Here is a 21058-nt window from a genome sequence, read left to right on the forward strand (position 1 = left end):
CTGTAAATATATATATATATATATATATATATATATATATATATATATATACATATACATACATACACGTCAAAAATTTGAATATGTAATCAAAAAAGCATTTAGCTTATATTAATTTATATGAATATAACAAATAATTGAAAAAAATGATTTATGACATTATTTCGATGTCAAATATATTTGTGTGTATTTTTTAATATAGGGTAGCACTTTATAATAACTACACTCTATGAATCGTTTATTAAGCATTGGCAAAAAGTTAATTCATTATCTGTGAAGCATTATCTCTAATTGGTTTTGGTTTTATTTGTATTAGTATTGTAAACATTAAATAAAAGTTAAAAATTTTTGTTATTTTTTTAATAAATTAAGTTTTTAGTAATGCTACTCCCAAAATTATTCTGCATAAATCCACAGATTTTTTTTTTTGCACAAAATTCCCAACAGAAATAGCAGAAATGTCTGCAGATTCTGTCTGGCACTACTTATAAGCACATGTATAATGAGCTTTATGATTGTTTTTGCATAATTTGTAAATAATGCAATACTTAAGTAATAAAAAAATTATCATTACAAACTAGTTATTTAAGAATAATTGGTGATATTTGAAGATAATTTGGAATGCGTAATTAAATGTTGAATAAACTATTCAAACTAACATTCATTTATTTTATTATGATATACTAATAGTTAATTTGCATGTTAATAAATGCTTTATGAAGTCAACTTCATCCAGTTTTGACCCAATCTAAAGTAATGACTATTTATGCTTTATAAATGACAATTAAAGGCTCAGTTATATTCTAAACAGGAAAAAGAAAATAAATTACTTCAATCATTTCTATTCATTTGAAGAGACACAAATGAAACTATCAAATGACAAAATAAATCTTTGCAATCTTATAAAAAAAATTACTGTGCAGTTTCAACTTTACTAAGTAAGTTTGAAATGTATCATAATGTATAGTTAAATTAATATAGTGTTGTTTTATCTAATTAATTTATTTGTATTTATTTCTAACTGCATTTTGACACTCCTGTTATTCTGTAATGTTTGAAGTTTACAGTTATTTTATTATTTAGATAGGATTGCAAACCTGTGATGCTAAGCCTTTAATTGTCATTTATAAAGAATTTACAAAGCATAGTCCTCACTAGATTGTCACAAAAAATAATAAACTATTTGCTAATTCTTAAAAGACAAATCAGAGTGTGTAGTTATTATAAAGTGTTACCATATATGGATTATAACATTTATTACAAAATAAGACAAGACAAAATAAACTTAAAGACAAAGATATCATAAAAATTTAAGACAAAATTAAATAAAAATGTCAGTGAAAAGCATTATCAAGTAACAATTATATGTTAACATTAATTAATAATATAGAACTTTGCAACTAATTTAGATTGATTATTGAATAAATTAAAAATCTCATCTCAGGTACCACAACTAAGATAAAACAATTTTGATTTTAATTTAACATCAACTAAGAAAAATAACTCATTTTGAAATGTTTTCACTGTTAGTTTATGTTATCTAATATAGTTAACTACTCAAAACAAACTGATCCATATTGCAAATTGCCTATATATGTAGTTAGAAGCGTTATACATTATACAACCTGCATTATACAGTATGTAAACAATTTAAATAAAAAAGCACTCAAAAATGACTTTTGCTGCTTTTTAAAACTAATAATTTAAAATGAGTTGAAACAACGTAATTCTTATGTTTTTTGGGACATCTTAATTGTTTTTCAATCCACTTAAATGTGTAAAAAGGGATTTTTACTGTGCAAATAAATGTATATTACACTCAAAAGCATTACTTTAGATCAATGTTTTTTTAAGGTGACTTTAGTCAAGTGTGTCCACACTTTTTACACTGTATAATGTACAAACACTGATCTTGCTCATTGTACACAGACTAAATACAGGTAAAATATAGACCTTGTTTGTGAATTTATCTCGAAGTGCCATGGCAAATAAGTGAATTAGACACACAGTTGAGAGTCTAATTGTAAACAAGATTTTAGAGATAAATATGAACGCAACATGGTTTCCAGAAGGACTTTTAAATTATGCATCATCTAACAACTACATACGAAAACAAAAAGGGTTGAATCAACAGGACAGGATAAATTCATTACAATTCTCTTCTCCTGAATGATCTGCTTACCAGAAATAACACTAAGATTAGTGACAGACACAATACATATCCATTATGAAAATGAGACGCCACATTACAACACAACTGACAACAAAGCTTCATCAGTATAAGCAATGATTTTTTTCTATGTATAGCATCGCACATAATTAAAGTGAAGTTCTTTTCCTGAATAAAAGCCATCACCTCAGGGCAAAAGTACAGGTAAACCACAAACATACAAAACAAATAATGCAAGATTTGCATTTTGGAACACAGAGGAAGTAGGTCAGAAAATTCAAGCGCAATAATGCTACATAGACTCTTTTTATAGTTTTAAATTTTAATTCTAAATTATTCTGTTTGAGTAATTATAAAATTAAATCAAAACTGATTTTCCTGGTGCAGACTGTCTAAATGCTCACTGTGTAGTACAAATTGTAATTTGGCATGCAAGTACCAAAGTAGTTTGTAATATGAAAATCTGTTTATCAGACATTTGTTCGTGTGTCTACAGAAATACTATTCTTACAAAAGAGACACTTGTTTAGGTGGGATATTAGTATATTCCTTAAAAACCTAAAAATATGGAGGTATATCAAAGCACTGATGTTTGCTTACAAAGCGATTTCTGGCTGCGCCCCTTCTTATCTGCTCTCACTTCTGCAGATTTAAAGGCCCTCCAGAAACTTGCGTTCTGTGAATGAACGTCACCTCGTGGTTCCATCCCAAAGAGGGAAGAAAACGCCTTGTCCTCATTTGTAAGTCGCTTTGGATAAAAGCGTCTGCTAAATGACTAAATGTAAATGTAAAATGCTTTTATGCATTCCTGGAAGTAGACTTTAAATTAGACTAAATACAATTGGTTTATACGTAATGCCTTAAAACATTATTCAAAAACCTTTCTATATATATTATAAACTTATATTATCATTTTCATGTAGTTACAAGTCAGCTTTAACAAGTCACTTTTTTTGTTTAACAAGCTGTTCAAAAGTTAGATTAACAAAATAAAACAGGAGCCTGAACCTGATTGTTTTAAAATAGGATACATAAGAAATTATTTAAAATCTACTTTTACTGCATATATTTAATGTTTACAATTTAATGGGGAAAGAAGCAGTGCAAAAAATACATGGGAATTCTTGTATTCACTTACAAGTACACATATAGAGCCTTTCAGTGTGGTCATGTCATTGGCCCATAAACATTTCCTGATTGTTATCAAACTAACAACTGTAACAAGAGGCAATTCATTCATAACTTAATGCTAAAACAGCTTTCATAACATTATTTATCAATATGTGGCTCTTTTTGGATTCTCTGATCATAGTCATGACAACTTATGTTTTTAGTTCATTATAACTTATTAAACTAAGTTATTTATGTTCTAACTTAATTTTAAAAGTTACACAAGTTGTTTTAAAATAATAATAATATAAGTTCAATGGACTCAAGGTTAATAATTTAGGCAACCAGGATTTATTTTTATTTTTTTACAGTGTATAGAAATAAAAAATGTAAAACAGGAAATGCATTGGGACCGTTGTTTTTGTTTACATCCCTCAAAATGGTCTATAAAATGAAAAATACAAACTAGTGTACTGTAGTTCAAGTATATTTGGGTACTATATTGTACTTACTGTTGTAAATACTTTGAAATATATATATATATATATATATATATATATATATATATATATATATATATATATATATATATATATATATATATATATATGTATATATATATATATATATATATATATGTATATATATATATATATATATATATATATATATATATATATATATGTATATATATATATGTATATATATATATATATATATATATATATATATATATATGTATATATATATATATATATATATATATATATATATATATATATATATATATATATATATATATATATATATATAAATACAAAGCGGACTAATTTAGTAATTAAACACTCACAAATAGGCATGGGTCGGTATAAGATTCTGAATGTATAATAACCTCAGATAACAATATCATGGTTTACCGATATTGTGATTAAAATATAATCTTTGTAAATGTCAGAGTAAAAAACAAAAACTTTTTCCCCTTTGAACACAATATATTTTATTTTAAGAAACATTTATATTTTGGAATAGTAAACATGTCAGGCTAAATAGTTAAAATAAATCATTAACAGATTTTTACACAAAAACGGCATATTTGGATATCTTTTCTGCTGGAAATACTGTTGTTCTAAAAAACAAAACAAAACGTAAAAAAAAAAAAAAAAAAAACTTACACATACCTTAGAAACGGTATTACAGAAAATGTTGGTGGTTTTAAAACCTTGACTTTTCCAAACCGCGGTATACATTGAAAACAGTTATCGGCCCATGCCTACTTACAAATTGAACATTTATGAGTACGCTAATAATGCATTGATATTAGCAGAGTTACTACACATGTATACTTCACTTAAACTTACTTTAATTAACTATAAGAATTGCTTCGTATCCTTCATCACATAACGTTCCACTTGACGACAACAAAAGTGTCCAAATCTGTCCTGTTTTTACAGCACTATTACAACCCATCAACCAGGTAATAAAAATGAACATGCAACACAGTTGACACCTTACCTAATCCCTGATGTATTTTTGTCATTTTCAAGTGTCTGTCTAGACAATGACAGCTACTGACAGACCAAGACAGAAGTCATTAAAAATAGAATAACCTGATTAAAGATGATAAAATAGCAAAGAACACAGGAACAAGCACATATCTATCTATCTATCTATCTATCTATCTATCTATCTATCTATCTATCTATCTATCTATCTATCTATCTATCTATCTATCTATCTATCTATCTATCTATCTATCTATATATCTAATATATATATATATATTTTTGCTTTAAACCAAACCTTTCATGCACTTTCCAGATTTTTTTCCCCTTCCATACTTCTTTGTTAATGATGAGATTTGGCTAGTTTTTATATTTATTTATTTATTTATTGAGATTCAAGATCTCACGAGCGAGGTCTTGGAGGAAACAGAGGCCTCTACAGTGTATTACAAAACTGCAAACAAATATAACCCATTTTACACACTAAAAACATAAAGAATATACACTCACCAGCCACTTTATTGGATACACCTGTCCAGGTGACATGCATTTAGGCATGTAGACATGCTCAAGATGATCAACTGAATTTCAAATCGAGCATTAGAATGGGGAAGAAAGGTGATTTAATTGACTTTGAACGTGACATGATAGTTGGTGCCGGGCTGGTCTGAGTATTTCAGAAACTACTGATCTACTGGGATTTTCACACACAACCATCTCTAGGATTACAGAGAAGGGTCTGGAAAAAAAATCCAGTGAATGGCAGTTCTGTGGGCGCAAATGCCTTGTTGATGTCAGAGGTCGTAGGAAAATGGCCAGACTGGTTTGAGCTGACAGTAAGGCAACAGTAACTCAAATAATTACTCGTTACAACTGAGGCATAAAGAAGAGCATCTCTGAAAGCACAAAATGTCAAACCTTGAGGCAGATGGGCTACAGCAGCAGAATAAAACACCGGGTGTCCACTCCTGTCAGCTAAGAACAGGAAACCGAGGCTACAGTTTGCAGGCTCACCAAAATTGGACAATAGAAGATTGGAAAAAAAAAGTATGGGGTGTCTCAATTTTTGCTGCAACATTTGGATAGCAGGGTCAGAATTTGATGTCAACAACATGAAAGCATGGCACCATCCACCTTTCAGGCTGGTGATGGCAGTGTAATGGTGTGGGGGATAGTTTCTTGGCACACTTTAAGCCCATTAGTACTAGTTGAGCATCTTGTTAATGCCACAGCCTACCTGAGTATTGTTGCTGATCATCTCCATTGCTTTATGACCACAGGGTACCCATCTTCTGATGACTACTTCCAGCAAGATAACGCGCCATGTCATAAAGTGTGAAACATCTCAGACTGATTTCTTGAATATGACAATGAGTTTGCTGTACTCAAATGGCCTCCACAGTCACCAGGGCTCAATCCAACAGAGAACCTTTGAGAAATGGTAGAACGGGAGATTCGCATCATGGACGTGCAGCCGGCAAATCTGCAGCAACTGCATGATGCTACCATGTCAATATGGACCAAAATCTCTAAGGAGGATTTCTATTGTCTTGTTAAGTCTATGCTATGAAGGATGAAGGCAGTTTTAAATGCAAAGGGGTAAAACCCGGTACTAGTTAGTTGTACCTAATAAAGTGGCCGGTGAATATATTTTAGCTTAGTTTAAAATGTCTTGCTTAATTAAATGTTTTTTCTCTGTAAACAGACTATGTGTACAAATTCACTGACATTACTATGGCACAGACAAAAATACTTATTAAAAGGTGGTCAGTGGATTTATCAATACGTCTGACATTATTTAAATTCAACACATTTTTGTTAATGACCTGCTAAGCCTACAAACGAGTAAAGATATTGAAAGCATAACCTACCTTGCAGACGTCAGGCTGTCTTCTGCAGTTCTTGCTAATTTGACGCTTTATTGTAGCATCCCTCAGGGCCCTAGATGGGAGGGAACATGCAACAATACAAACAAATTCTGACACTCCTTTTTTTTCATACACTCACTTAAGCAAACACAAATCAAGAGGTTTGGCTGAGGATCCAATACATCCAGTTTTCTTTGGTTTACCCATCTAAAGATTCTGATAAAATACAGTCTAAAAGCTCAACACAATGCTGTCTTGGTCTTACCTAATAACTGCTACAATCACTTGAAAACGCACACGCTCTTGTTGAAGAATCTCTCTAACAGACGTACTACAAATACACTTACAGTGTGGTGAACAGCAAGTCTTTCCAATCTGTCTGAGCTAGTAGGTTAATCCGCAGCAAGTCCAATGTACTGAAAGGCAGGCGGGAAACGGAGAGGTGGGGTGGAGGTGTTTAAACTAGGTTTTTAAGGAGGGAAATAAGAAGCTTAGATTGTGGTCTGTGACAAACGCACTCCCCCTTTAACTTTCTTCTTTCCAAACAGTGGCAGATCGGGATGTGAAAGAATTGAGGACACAAACATCAAGTCAAGAGCCTCCATCCCGCTTCAACCCTCAATAAGAGAGTTCTTGGAATCGTTCAGTGTTGAGAGGAGGACTCGGAGGTATAATTGTTTCTTGGGACGGCCAACAAAAAGGTAACGTTCCCTCTAAGCTCTTTAGAAGCCTTTCCACACATTTTCATCTTTTCGTGAGGCCCGGGTATTTCCTACATTCACAAAGTTCAAAGAGGTACTGTCTCTCCATGGTAGAGGAAAAATTGTGTTAAATCCATGCAAAATAGTCTGAAAATAAAATTTATAGCCCATTGTTGGAACGTGATCAGTCTTACAAATGGTAACAAGGCAAACTGCTTTGGCAAAATAACAATGCGGTTTTAAAAAATGATTAAAATGATCAAGAGGTTTTCTAGCAAATGATTTTTTTAGAGAGTCATCTGCTTTGTGATGTAACCTGGTGAACAGCCAAAAGTCTGCAGGTCTTCAGTTAATACATCAGAGTCTAATCCTCAACAGACCTTTTCTATTTTACTCAGAAACCTTTTTTTTTTTCAAGAATGTGATATCTTAAAGGCCAACATTAAAGCACATTTAATAGTAAATTGTGAATGCACAACATGTGTAGGTAAAAAGTGACAACAGAAACCAACTAGGCATAGGGCAATAACCAGTTTTAAGGTTTCCTTGGTTTAAAAGTCAAAGTTTTAAAACCACTGACATTTTCAGTTTTATCATTTATATATAAGGTTTTTTTTTGTGTTTTCTATGGCTATTTTATTTAGTTTTTTTAAGGTAACAGTGCACTCAAAAATGTTTTGCTCTTTGTTCAAATTACCTATTTAAAATAAGCTGAAACAACACAATTATTGAGTTTGTGATTGAGTATATGTTCAATCCAATTGAATTTGTCAAAACTAATATTATAACTTAATTCCTTCATGTTGTCCCAACACAAATCGATTGTGTGGAACCCAGCATTATTTTTTTACTGTTTAACTCCATCAGCGCACAATTCAGGAAACATCTGAAAAAGAGAAAGCATGCTATAGGCCTGAACAGTGTAGTGGCTTACTTTATATCAAACGAAAAAAGAGATATCCAAAAAAGCCTTTTAAAATAAAGAAATCTGTGCTTTAAAACTTATAAAGATAGTAGGAGTCAGTGATGAGTTTGAATTATTTAGCCGGACATTTTCCAAATTGTTTTAAATGTTTCTTAAAATAGAATATGTTGTGTTCCATATGGAAAACGTAGTTATTTTATACCCAGGCATTTAAAAATAACATATTTTGAAGCAGTAATCACAATACCGTGATATTTTTATCCAAGAATTATACCGTCAGAATCTTATTCCGGCCCATGCTTTAAACCAACTAAAGTAAAAAATTTGCTTTTCTTAAAAATAAATACAGGAAAATTCAATAAATACAGTAAAATGTATGTTAAATAAAATAAGTATTAAAATATTTAGCTGTACTTAAACAAATAGACATTGAGGACCAGTTTGAGCAGTGTAGAGAACTTTCACATGCGTTTGAGCCTCCCGACAACTTTACCTTAAATATCAGTTCATTATTCCCAGGTTGGAGGAAAGTCCTTACCCAAGGTGGAGGAGTTCAAGTATCTTGGGTTTTTTCATGAGTGAGGAAAGGATGGAACGTGAGATTGACAGGCGGATTGGTGCAGCGGCAGCAGTAATGTGGTCGATGTATCGTTCCGTTGTGATAAAGAAGGAGCTGAACCGAAAGACAAAGCTCTCAATTTACAGGTTAATGTACGTTCCTACTCTCACCTATAGTCATGACCAAAAGCACAAGGTCTTGGATACAAGCGGCCGAAATCAATTTCCTTCACGGGGTTGCAGGGCGCACCCTTATAGATAGGGTGAAAAGCTCTGTCACCTGGGAGGAGCTCGGAGTAGAGCCGCTGCTTCTCCACATCGAGAGATGTCAGCTGAGGTAGCTTGGGCATCTTTTCCACCGGGAAGCATCTGGGAAGACCCAGGACACACTGAAGTAACTATATGTCTCTCGGCTGGCTTGGGAACACCTGAGGATACTGCCAGAGGAGCTGGAGGAAATGTCTGGGGAGAGGAAAGTCTGGAGGTCTCTCCTGAGACTGTTGCCCACGTGACCCGGCCCAAGAAAAGCAGATGAAAATGAAAATGAATGAATATTTCTCATAACATATCAGGTGGAAACTGGTAACTTTGGAACAGACGTGGACTTCCTATACATCTTACAATTATTTTCTCTAGTTTTATCCAAAACTGCTATCTTGGAATGTCTTAAAAATAATAATAAATAAAAACATTTATAAACTTATGGTGCATGTTTGTCGGAGGCTCAATTGTTTAGTTATAAATCGAGACGCTGGGAGTGCAACTAGGTTTATGGAGTCCTGCAGCTTACCTTAGTTCCGAAGGTAAACATAAGAAAAGGTTTTCTAATGTTACTGGCTCGTTGATGTTCGTTTGTATGTCTTTATTATTTTTTTATTATTATATTAGGCAGTGTATTTAGGGCTTGTTAAAATAGGTTTATAAAAATATATAGAATTGTGTTTAAACAATTACATCTGTATTTGGCATAAAAATCAAGGGAAAAAATAGACATTTTAAAACTTAATAGAATCTAAAATAAAAAAGAAAGCTGGACATTCTCCTATAAGTACTTGCTTAACATGACTATAAATTCGTTTTCATTCAGCATGCTTACAGAATAAGTTGTCTGCATCTTTTTTCCTATGTGGGTGTAATTAAGGGGAATTAACTCCTCCTAATTAGATTTAACACACAGATGCTGACTCAATTCAATTTGTTCAAGTTTAATTACATATCGATCTCTAATGTCCCTTTATAACTGGCTGAATTTATAATCTGAATTGACAGCAGCAGAGGTAAGATGGCTTTTAAAAAACAAGTGCATCAGGAGTTCATATGCAACATTCTCTCAAGCCATGCTCTCATCTGAACTTCAACAAGTAACGTCACAGATCTCAAGCCGCGATTCAACATCTGCTGCTCTCAGAGTCTTTCAGTGGGATCTGAAATAATCCTGTCTGTTGGTGGTGACCGTTGCACTTAGACTATAGCTGCATCTTTGTCAGTTCCCTAGATCGTGCACACAAATTTGGCCACTTATGAGGATACATATAGGATACACTGAGTGTGACATGAGAACGTCCTCATTGTACATCAAAACTGCAATAAACAGAATAATTCATATTTTATATAATTCATCATAATTCACTTTATGAAGTTTTAAAGGGACAATACTCAACATATATGAGTAAACCCCTCACAGATCTCTCATTTAAATGGCTATTTTCTAAAGGAAGCTAAACAATATTATATTTGTGCATATATATTAGATGAGTTAGTATTGAAGCCAAATCTGAAGCTTATCTAACAAAATAACTTATGATAATTAGTACACCCAAATTTATGTTAGGGTAAAATATTAAATAAAAAAAAATTCCAGAGCAAAAATCAAGAGAAACAAACAAAATTTTGTAGTTTGTAATTTTTTTCCCTAATATTTTACAAAAATTTTAACTTTCTATTTTCTTAAGATGTTTGCTGACTAAAATATTTTAATAAATATATCTGTTTAATAAATCTGTTTTGTTCAAATGCACCAAAAAATTAACAATATTCACTAAGAAATGGATAAAAATCATCCATCAATCAAAGTTCATATTTATAATGTGGTGTACTTAATTATGTTGAGCATTGTATATGTTATGGCTAAATAACTTGATTATTTCATGTACTAGCAACATTCGACAATTAAATAATTTTAAATGTTTGCTAGATTGTTGTCTAGCTATCTTCGTTTGTGTTAAATAAAAATGCATAAGTTTTATTTATGTATTTTTTTTTTTAGATAAATGTCTTTCGTTAGCGTTTATTTTGATGATTTGGTTCACGTAATTCTTGTTTCATACTTCCAAAGAAATTTGTGATTTAGACAGCACTAATAATGGCCTCATGACTGAACACTACTGAGTCACAACCTGATGCCGAGTTCAAACTGTACGATTTTCAAAATAGCCATGTGTCAGATATTTTCACACTGCATGACTATCTAAGTTAGCGTTTAGTCACTGCTCTGTTAACACTGCAAGATAGTTTATTTATAACCATTTTTGCAGCTCGTTTAAATACACTATGAACAGCAGCTACACTAATTATTTTCTTTATCCTCTTTTCCATCTGGGCATAGTCATTCCGAAACCCCTAGAGATTGTGCAATGCACATGTGATGCGATCCAAGACCTGTGAAGAGATAAACCCAAGGTATCCATAATCCTGGACCAGGCTGTATCCTGAGCTGATGCTGTGGTCGTCATGGAGTGCATGAGACCAGCCGCGTTTCCACTATCGCGCCTAAAGTGAGCGAGCCAAGGCCAGTCGCGTTTCCACTGTCACTTCCGAGTGCTAAACAGGTCAACTGGGGCTTCGGGGCAGAGTGAAAGGAGAGGCGGAGTGCAGACACAGTTTTCCGATCGCACACGAGTACATGCGGCAAATATAAATAAATAAGGGAAAGAAAACATCTAGCCTTATTGGCTGGGGTCTTTTTGCGTATGATCGCCCTTATGTTCCCCTTTTAAATGTAAGGCTGTTGCATAAAATAATAAAGTTTTAATTTATAAGTGACTTTTCTTTGCTGCGTCCTCCTTGATGTTTCAATAACGCATAATAATCTTTAGACCATATTAAAGACACAGCAGACAGTAAAGTTTTTCAAGAGTTTTTGTCAAGTTTAAAAGGTGTGCTTGTGCGCGTTTAGATGCCTGTATGCGTGTGTGAGACCGAGGGAAAGAGCACTCCCTTCACAGCTCTGTTGATGCCGCGCAGCTTTTTTCTTTTTGTTATGAGTCTAGTTTCTAGTTTTTTTTCACCTGCACTATTGTCAAATGGTGACGTTTTTTTTCTGAAAAGAAGCCCTTTTAACTTTTTCCCGAACCTCTCGCTGGCCTGCAGATACCCATACTAGTGGATGCTGCTTACTCATTGGCGGTAGGTAATGGGCTATATGCACACAGACTTTTAATTTTCAGCAGGGCAGCCCTATGGCTTCAAGTAAACTGTCTTTCCATTACAAAACTGTCACGTTTAAAATCAGCGATCTTCGCTGCCTGTTAGATATATGATATGATATAAGTGGGTCTCAGATCGGACAGGAAGCCCTGCATTTAATTCCAGTTCCCCCACCATGTCTTTAAAATATGACCCTTTATTTGACCCCAGTATTTTCAATGGAACTTCTGTTGCTACTGACGGCACTAGCGGTTACAACGCTCTTGTATATCTTTTTACGCTTAAACAACTAAATGAATGCTTGAGTCTATTTAACTGAGGATTTTGTAATTACATTACAACATCAGTGCTTTAAAAACAACCTTGTGAAATTGGAAATAGTCACATTAGGCTTTCATCGGAAGTTTATCGTTGGTTTTAAACTCTAGCCGTGCTTAGAGCTTATCAGCGATGTTATTTTCAATCAGTACACATTTTACATGGCATGATTCTGAATCACCAACAGCTCCAGGTATTTAGCATCCCAAATATCTCACGGATATCAGCGAATTATTGGTGATTCTCTCAGATCGTGACTTTAATAGTTCACACTTTGTTACTCACGTGAACAGGCTCTGATTTGCCTGTGATTTCAATCAGTTGTCTGCGATTTCTCAAAAACCTGTTGGCGAGTCAAAATCATGCAGTCTGAACTTAAAGCTGCATCAGAAAATTTCTCTACTATATAATAGGTGAAAAGGTATGTGAAGAAAGTAGCACATCTATTCATAAAACGCAAGATCCCTGGATAACATACCATTTCCGGCGAGATTCTGGTGTACCCAGTGGACTCTTCACTTGAGTATTTAAAGAATGCCACGGACTCCGTTAGGGGACGTTATTACAACCTGTTGGAAACCAGCATGCAAACGCAGCACTGAAATGACTCCACACTCAGACTCCTGTGATAATAAAAAAAGAGGCAAAAAAACTTTATTCTTTTTTTTTTCTAGACCAGGCTTGTTGTGAGAGATGGTGGGAGGGGGTTAAAACCAGCTGAAGGTGGAGTTGAGGAGATCAGACTGGCTCCTGTGGTTACGCCAGGGCTCCCATGGGGTCCCAGGCCGGGAGGACGACGGGGTCCTTCTGCATGACGTCCAGCACTTCAGGAGAGAGAAAACTCTTATCCACCACCACCTCGTACACGTACTCGGAGAACCACTCGTCTGTCATGATCAGATATCCTGCAGGAAGAGATGAGGCAAGGACAGCAGACAGAGATAAATGGCTAAAATGAAAGATGAGCAGAAGAAAGATAGCAAGACGGAGGAGTGGAACGCTGTTTAATTTGCTGCAGCAGAAGCTCTTGGACGAACGTCAGATCGCAATGCACTGTAGGACATCAGCCTACTGATTACTCATATATTCAGGAAAACAAAGATGGCACTGTTGAGAAAAAAATCACATTATATACCCTTTTCACAAGACGACGAGGACATGTTTCAATGGTCATCTGCATCTTAAATCCTTAAAGGTTTCAATAAGCTGAATTTTTTTAATACGCATGTACATTTAATAAGCTATACTTCATCATGCTATACAAAACTGTTAACGCTTTCGGCAAGGTGTTTCTAATGCTGCGTTTATGGACAGTACAGTAAAATTTGACATTAGCTATATTTCCATCCATGCAAATGCAAATTAAATGTATGCGCAAAACTGGAATATCGCATGAAAAGCGAATGCACTTAAAGCAACGTTGCTATTCAATGAGTCGGAGAATAAAATATTCACTTTCTGATAAAATGGCGTCAAAAAAGTAAAAACAAAATTAGTAGCTCAAATATATATGTTAAGGTACAAATATTAAATAAAAAATTCAAGAGCAAAATTCAAGAGAAACCAAAACTGTATTTTTCCCAATATTTTGCATAAATTTAAATGCTTTATGGTTCTATGTCGTTTGGTGACTAAAATATTATTTTAATAAATATATCCGTTTAACAAATCAGTTTTGTTTTCAAAAATATGACCTATATTCACTGAGAAATGGATAAAAATGTTCATTTTTTATAATGTGGTATACTCAGTTATGCTGCACATTGCATGTTAAGGCTAAATAGTTTGATTGTTTCCTATACCAGCAACATTTGAACCATTAAACAATTATAAATGTTTGCTAAAGTGTTGTTAACCTGTCAAGCTATCTTCGTTCGTGTTAAATATAAATGCCTTACAGATTGCTTTTACAAAAAGAATGAGTGGAATGAGTGGAAAACTGGAATATTGTATAAAAGCTGTGCGAATAATGTAGCGTTTTCATTCAACGAGTCAAAGAGAACATAATCGTCACATCCTGATAAACTGGTGCAAAAATCAAAAGTTAAACCGGAATTTGCCGTGTAGGAGAAGCTGCATCAATCTTTTCCTTATTTAATAAATGACTTATGCCTCAGAAGACAATGCAGACACGCAATGAACGCATGGTGGCCTTTAAAGGCATGAAACGTGGAGCTCAGATTCTCTTGACAGTTCTGGAGTTCATTAATATAATAACACTGATACCGAAAAGATTAAGGTGTTTTAGAATGACCAAAACAACATTTCAGGTGTTTTACAGTGTGCTCAGCCTGCTGGTTTGTCCATTCACACACACTTTTATCATCACATGACCTCTTGTAACAAAATCATATGACTTTTCTTTTCAACGCGCTTACCGGAATTTGTTCAGTAAAAGTGTTTCCATCGTAGTTTATGAGCATCTTTTCTTTTTGAATAAAAAGTTTATCCTACTCAGTTATGCGCACATGTTTTTTATGCGCAGTTTTAAAACTAATGCGGATCTTGGCGTTTCAATCTGATTTATGCGCATATCCAAAAGTGGATGGAAACGTAGCTATAGTTCTCTCGACTCGCACCCAATTTTATTTTTTTTTTGAAAGTAGTGAAAACTCTTATCGTTTTTTTTCATTCTTTTTCGTTTTATTTGATCAAATCGTAATGCAAAAAATTTGTGGTACTCTCCCATTCACTGCACTCTGAAGTCTCATTTCAGAAATTCTCAATCAAGTTTGGCTCAGGACTCTGGGCTACCATTTCATTATGTTTTCAGCTTTAAAGGAACTATTTTATCTATTTGCTGTGTGTTGGGGCTCGTTTTCCTGCATGAAGATTCCTGACTGATTGGGCAATGAATGCATGGAAGAAACCATATGTTGCTAAAGGAGCTTCTGATAAATATTTGCATTCACTCTGGCATGTTGCTGTATAAAAGGACAAACTCCTGCTGCAGAAAACAAACCCCAAAGCAAGAAACTTCCTCCTCCACCTTTCACAAACTTCTTAACCCACTTCAGTCTTTCTTCAGTTTTACAACAAACAATGTTTCCCACTAGCAATTGATTCCATCTGTAGTGTTAAATCAAGCGTCCATTAAGATTCTCCGCATTATGCTGTACTCTCATGCATTTGTCTTTTGCGGATGACCAGCCATTTTAGGGTTCTTAAGTGAGCTATTGTAAAGATGCAGTATCCTAGAAGTCACATATTTAGAATGACCAACTTTAATTGCGATGGCTGACTTTCTTTTGTCTGTGGTACCTGAAAGTGTTTTCGAATTCTGACTAGCGATGGAGTACACAGTAAATGCAAAGGGATAGTTCACGCAAAAATGTTAATTTCCTCACTATTTACTCACACTCAAGCGGTACTAGCTTTTATGAATTGCTTTCTTTGGTTGAACACAAAACAAGATATGAAGAATGTTGGAAAAAACAGCCATTGACATTTATAGTAGAAACAAAAAATACTATAGAAGTCAATGGCTGCTGCTTTCCAACATTCTTAAAACTACCTTTTTTTGTTCAACAGAAGATAAAAATTCAGTTTCTTGAGTGTACGTAAACGGGAAAGAAATTGAATATTTGGGTGAAATATCCCTTTACAAATACTCTTTTACTCCTGTTAGCATAAGTTCAAATTATCCTGGTATTCACATCATTCAAATTGGTATTGCAACACTGACATTTCACAAAGGAAAACCTTTTTTTTTAATTTGTTTACCAAAAGTAACAATTTATAACTGAATTCAGAAATAATGTAAAATACATTACTGTTTCGCTAAATGAAATGAAACATTTACAAACAATAATAAGCACACTGTAATTCTCCTCACTCAAGTTGCAGCCCAAGACGTCTCACTCACATACGTAAACACAATGGGAAAACACTTTGAAAGTCTTTTATACAGTCTTGTTATTGGTTCTATAAGGTTATACTAGGTTTCTAGTTTTTAAATGGTCCGTCTGGAAACAAAGCCGCCTTGATGTCAAACTCCCTCATGGATGAAGAATGCCAGTGTGTTTACCACTGTCACAATGAATGCTTATCAGGATCAACTATATGTTTTCCTAAAATATCTGAGGTTTGCATCAGAGTTTCTTGATGACTTAAAGTGACATTCTTGAATATTTAATCTACTGATTGCACATCAAACCGTTATTGTAGGGATCCACTTTAGAATGTCATGCCTCTAAACATGGCACTGAAAACAAACATACAAACTTCACATGTTAGTCATACTGCCAATTGTGTGGTCCTTGGCCAATGAGAGCTTCAACAGAGGCTTCTGCTGCCAGTCTAATACTCACTCCTCAACAAACCACGCAACTGCACAACATTCAGAACAGAGTAAATATAGCCAATAGAAATCAGAATTACAATCATAGAGGACATTTGGGTTATTTTGGTCCATTTGTTCTGTTTTTCTTGGGGAAAACCTATTAAAGTCCAGACGTATTGAAGATATTCTATAAAATGTATATGAACAAGCAAACAAACTTGGACCCTGACGAGTCTTAAAGGGCGCTTATTTTACCCCTTTTTCAAGAATTAACATAAGTCTTAAGATAAGTAAAAACAATTGTAAACTTGTAAAACTCATTCTTGATCACATTTTATGATGATCACGGCGAGCTGAACAGATCTTTTATTCCTGGTTGCTTTGCACACATCTTGTCTTGTAGATATTTTTATACGCGCTACTACAAAGACATGTTAAGATGCCGCTGTCAAACAAATCGGTGGGAGGGGAAACCGCACTCTTACATCACGCTGCGGTCAGCTTCAAAATGGGAGGAGTTTGGATCCTATTTTAATGTCAGGAGACCTATTGTCTTTATTTCACCCCAATATGACTGAACACTATACCTACACACAGTTCTGTCCAAACAGCTTACAAAAGATGATTTCATTATAGGTGCCCTTTGAAATTTGGTCAAATACATGCTATTGTCATTGTTCAAAATATACCTAATATGTTTATTTGGATATTTGTAAATATACACCACTTCAACATCAATGTGATATACAGCAGCATCTCAAAGAATACCAGTCACAGTAGCAACTGCCAAATTTAACAACACACCTGACTCAGAAACTCGCGTATCAAAATTATCTCAGCGATTCGCTGTAGTGAATAGGACTTGAGAGGCAATTCATGACCAACTTCCAATAAGGAAACTCATACTTAAGATAATTTCGATAGCATGTGAAGGCAGCACCAGTCCTAGCACGTTTCACATGATAAAAAAACGAAACATATTTCCGGTAATTGCGATAAGAAATATATGATGTAGGCCTGAGAGATGTCTGATTTAGTGCCCACCTTGTGAGATGGGATTTTTCATCACACACTGAAAGCCGATAAGGCTTGTGAGTACAACTTTAACAGCAAACAGCGATTAACTCAGCCAAATCTGATGTCAAATGAAATCCTGATCCCATTAGCACCGCACGTTCTCTATTGTTCCACAGGGACACACCCTGGCTAGATTGCCCATCTGTTCACACCTCTCCAGACTGAACCGTTTTTGATTTTAAAACAAGCAAACACACACACATATGAAGTGTATTTTTCATTCAGGGTGTGTCAGGATCTTCTCGTGTCCAACAGTGGCTCCTGATAAAGCCAGTTCCTCTGTTTATCATTTAAAAAAGCACAACAACTTGACACAAGGAAAGTTTTGCCCTGCTAAAAGCAGGAAATGGATGACGATAAGCTTTATTTCACACAATGTTCGTGCTCCAACAATGCCTGGCCAACTAAGAAATGTCCACTGGTTCATCAAATGGTAAAAATACCTAGTGAAATAGAGCAGAACATACAGAAAACAAATGGAGCAGTAAAGCTTGGATTTCTCAGCTCAATTCTTTGAGTTTTCCAAATACATGAATGTGTGTGAAAGGGGCATCATTTTTGGAAGAGAAGAGACCAAGCCTCTAAAACAAACTGCTCAGAATGTGAAGAACAAACAGATTTTTGCTATAAAACATCATGTATATTTATGCAGCTAGCAGTCTTTGATTGTGTTTGTAGTAAAGATCATTCATTCCTGGGAAACACAAAGCACGTGAGAGAATATTTACTTCTCAATTCATCACTCCACGTCCACAGCCGTAAAATCTACAAGCTTCAGGGCCTCCAGCGAGCCACTGACCACATTATAAATATTCTGTCAGAATCAGTTACACAATTGCCCCTCTTCAACCTTTTGTTCGTGCCACGATATGTAAAGAGGCGTAAAAAAATAGTCAGGAATGAGGCATAAATGATCAATTATCCCAAGCCTGAAGCCTGTTTCTCTAGGAATATCAACTCGGACCCCCAGAGTGCATTATATTACTGTCTAATCTTTAGGGGAAACAAATATTATGACCAATTTGAGAGCCTGTGACCCCTTTGACCTTAACAACACATTTATTTTATGTCCCTCCTCATCTGGCTGTCAAACAATGTTGCTTGAAAAGCACAAAATACCCTTGATTTGTGTGTAACTGTGGCATTTTAAATTGGTAAACAGCTGTGATTAGACGTGATATGTGTTTTATTAATACAATGTGTTGTACTGCTGCTGTTTCTAAAACATTGGCAGATGTTTCTGGAAAAGTCAGTGGGTTAAAGTTGAAGCATAGAACTTCTGATGTTGGCACGGCTAGAGTGTTTTAGATGGTCAATAAGGTCTTTCGATGGTTGCAATGATTTAGCAGTTAACCTACGATATCGAATTTTAAAAATTCTACACTTTTTTGCCTAAATAAATAACGGAAAATGAATATAATATTAAAATACATCTAATTTAGAAATTTACTAAATAATTTAACAGTGTTTTTAAATAAGTAGTGTTATGAAATGCATTAAAAATTCAATATTAAATATTTAGGGATGTAACGATTGACCGTGAGCCGGTTGAAAACCGAGACAAATATGTGACGATTCAAATCAGTAGAAATGTTGAACAAATCGCGATACATTTTTTACATTTGTCGTGGACGAAAGTAAAGAGTGGGGATGGGGAATGGAATGCTGGTCATTGAATGGCGGATGGAGGGGTGTTGCTGATGAAAGTGAACAGGGTTGGGGAGTCATGGAAGAAAGTAAACAGTGGACGGGGGAGGAGGGGGGTCAGTAAAATGAGGTGCCGGATCAGATTTCAGAGGTGCCGGATCCGGCGTGTTCCAGCACAAATTAGGCCCAGGGCAGCAGTGTTAAATGACAGTGGTGAAGTGCGCCCAACAAAACACAAACTGTGTGCAAAATACTGCGAAAAGACATTCATTTACAATAACAGAACAACTAATATGATGCAGCACTGAGAAAAACTACTGTCACAGATAACCATCCGCAAAAAAAAAAAAAAAAAAAAAAAAAACTGTTAATAAGCCAAACAATGCGGACTGGAAGATTTGCAGTTCCACTTGCTCTAACAAGTGCTACATAGATCACACGGTGCATCAGTGTTTTCATAGAGTAAGTGTAAAGATGTTTTTTAGACCGAAAGAGAAAGTTGTTCTGTTACAGAAGCAGGTATTAGATTTATTTTACCCTCTACTTTTTAAATTAGTTTATGCATATTTTAATAATTTGCTTATTATTAAATATTTAAAAATGTTCAAGAGGATCTCTTCTTAAGTGCATCACACCGCTATTTAAACTAATATACTGCATAGCATTTAAGAAAAAAATAAAAACACTCTTCACATTACATTTGTTTTATATAATTTTGTTAAAAAATTGTAACAAAATTGTGATTTGTGAGATTAGTATCACCAGGTAAATCGTTACATCCCTACAAATACGTATTAGCAAATGCTAAAATAAAGTTGGCTTAATATCATCACTCTAATTAGAGGTTTTGAAAAAAACTATATGCTTAAATATGCTTTTACCCATGTGGGGCGTGGGCGGGGCTGTGACTTGCGCTTGAAATGGCTGCTGGACCGGTTGGCTGCCCGCACTCAAAGGTCTGTTTTCCATTACCCCTGTTCCCATCCCCTGTATCTATGTTGTGTCTTGCCGGTGTGCTTATGCTAAGATAGGGCTGTTTTTCTCCCTTTTCTCACTTTATCCTAATCAAGGGCAAGCTGAGGGGGTGTTTTTTTTGCCTAACTGTCCAAATGTATCTTTCTTCATTTCTCAATGCTACCTCCTATGATCTGTCTCCCCTAAAAAGTGTGATGTTTTGTGTATGGTCTGGGGGGTCCAATTTTCGCTATATGAAAGTGTAGTGACAAACAAAGGCTTGATTGATTGATTGATTGATGTTACACTAAGTTTGGGATTGTTAAGAATAATGTAAAAAACAGTAATATTGTAATATATTACAATTAAATGTTTTGTATTTGAATATACACTTAAGTCCTTACTGTCAAATTATCTCTTAGAAATCTTTTAATCTGTTTGGTGCTCAAAAATCATTTCTTATCATTATCATCAGTGTTGAAAATATTGTGCCGTTCAACATTTTCTGAATAATGTTATT

At 34.4% G+C, this 21058-nt stretch overlaps 1 protein-coding gene across 9 annotated transcripts in view; it reads right to left on the minus strand.

Moving 5' to 3' along the window:
• blmh (bleomycin hydrolase) overlaps nucleotides 1–21058 on the minus strand; it is a 60084-nt gene that overhangs the window by 3580 nt on the left and 35446 nt on the right. For 2 of the 9 annotated variants that reach the window (XR_012390388.1, XR_012390387.1), the window contains exons 12-15: nucleotides 13293–13483; nucleotides 13057–13201; nucleotides 6654–6723; nucleotides 6020–6211 (exon numbers count right to left, since the gene is read on the minus strand). Coding sequence is in view for 3 of the 9 variants with exons in the window: in XM_073922790.1 (XP_073778891.1) it covers nucleotides 13335–13483 (149 nt within the window). In the remaining 6 variants the exon portion in view is untranslated. 9 annotated transcript variants of the gene reach the window in all.

Source organism: Danio rerio, chromosome 15 (genome assembly GCF_049306965.1).
Source record: "Danio rerio strain Tuebingen ecotype United States chromosome 15, GRCz12tu, whole genome shotgun sequence".
NCBI classification, from domain to species: domain Eukaryota; kingdom Metazoa; phylum Chordata; class Actinopteri; order Cypriniformes; family Danionidae; genus Danio; species Danio rerio.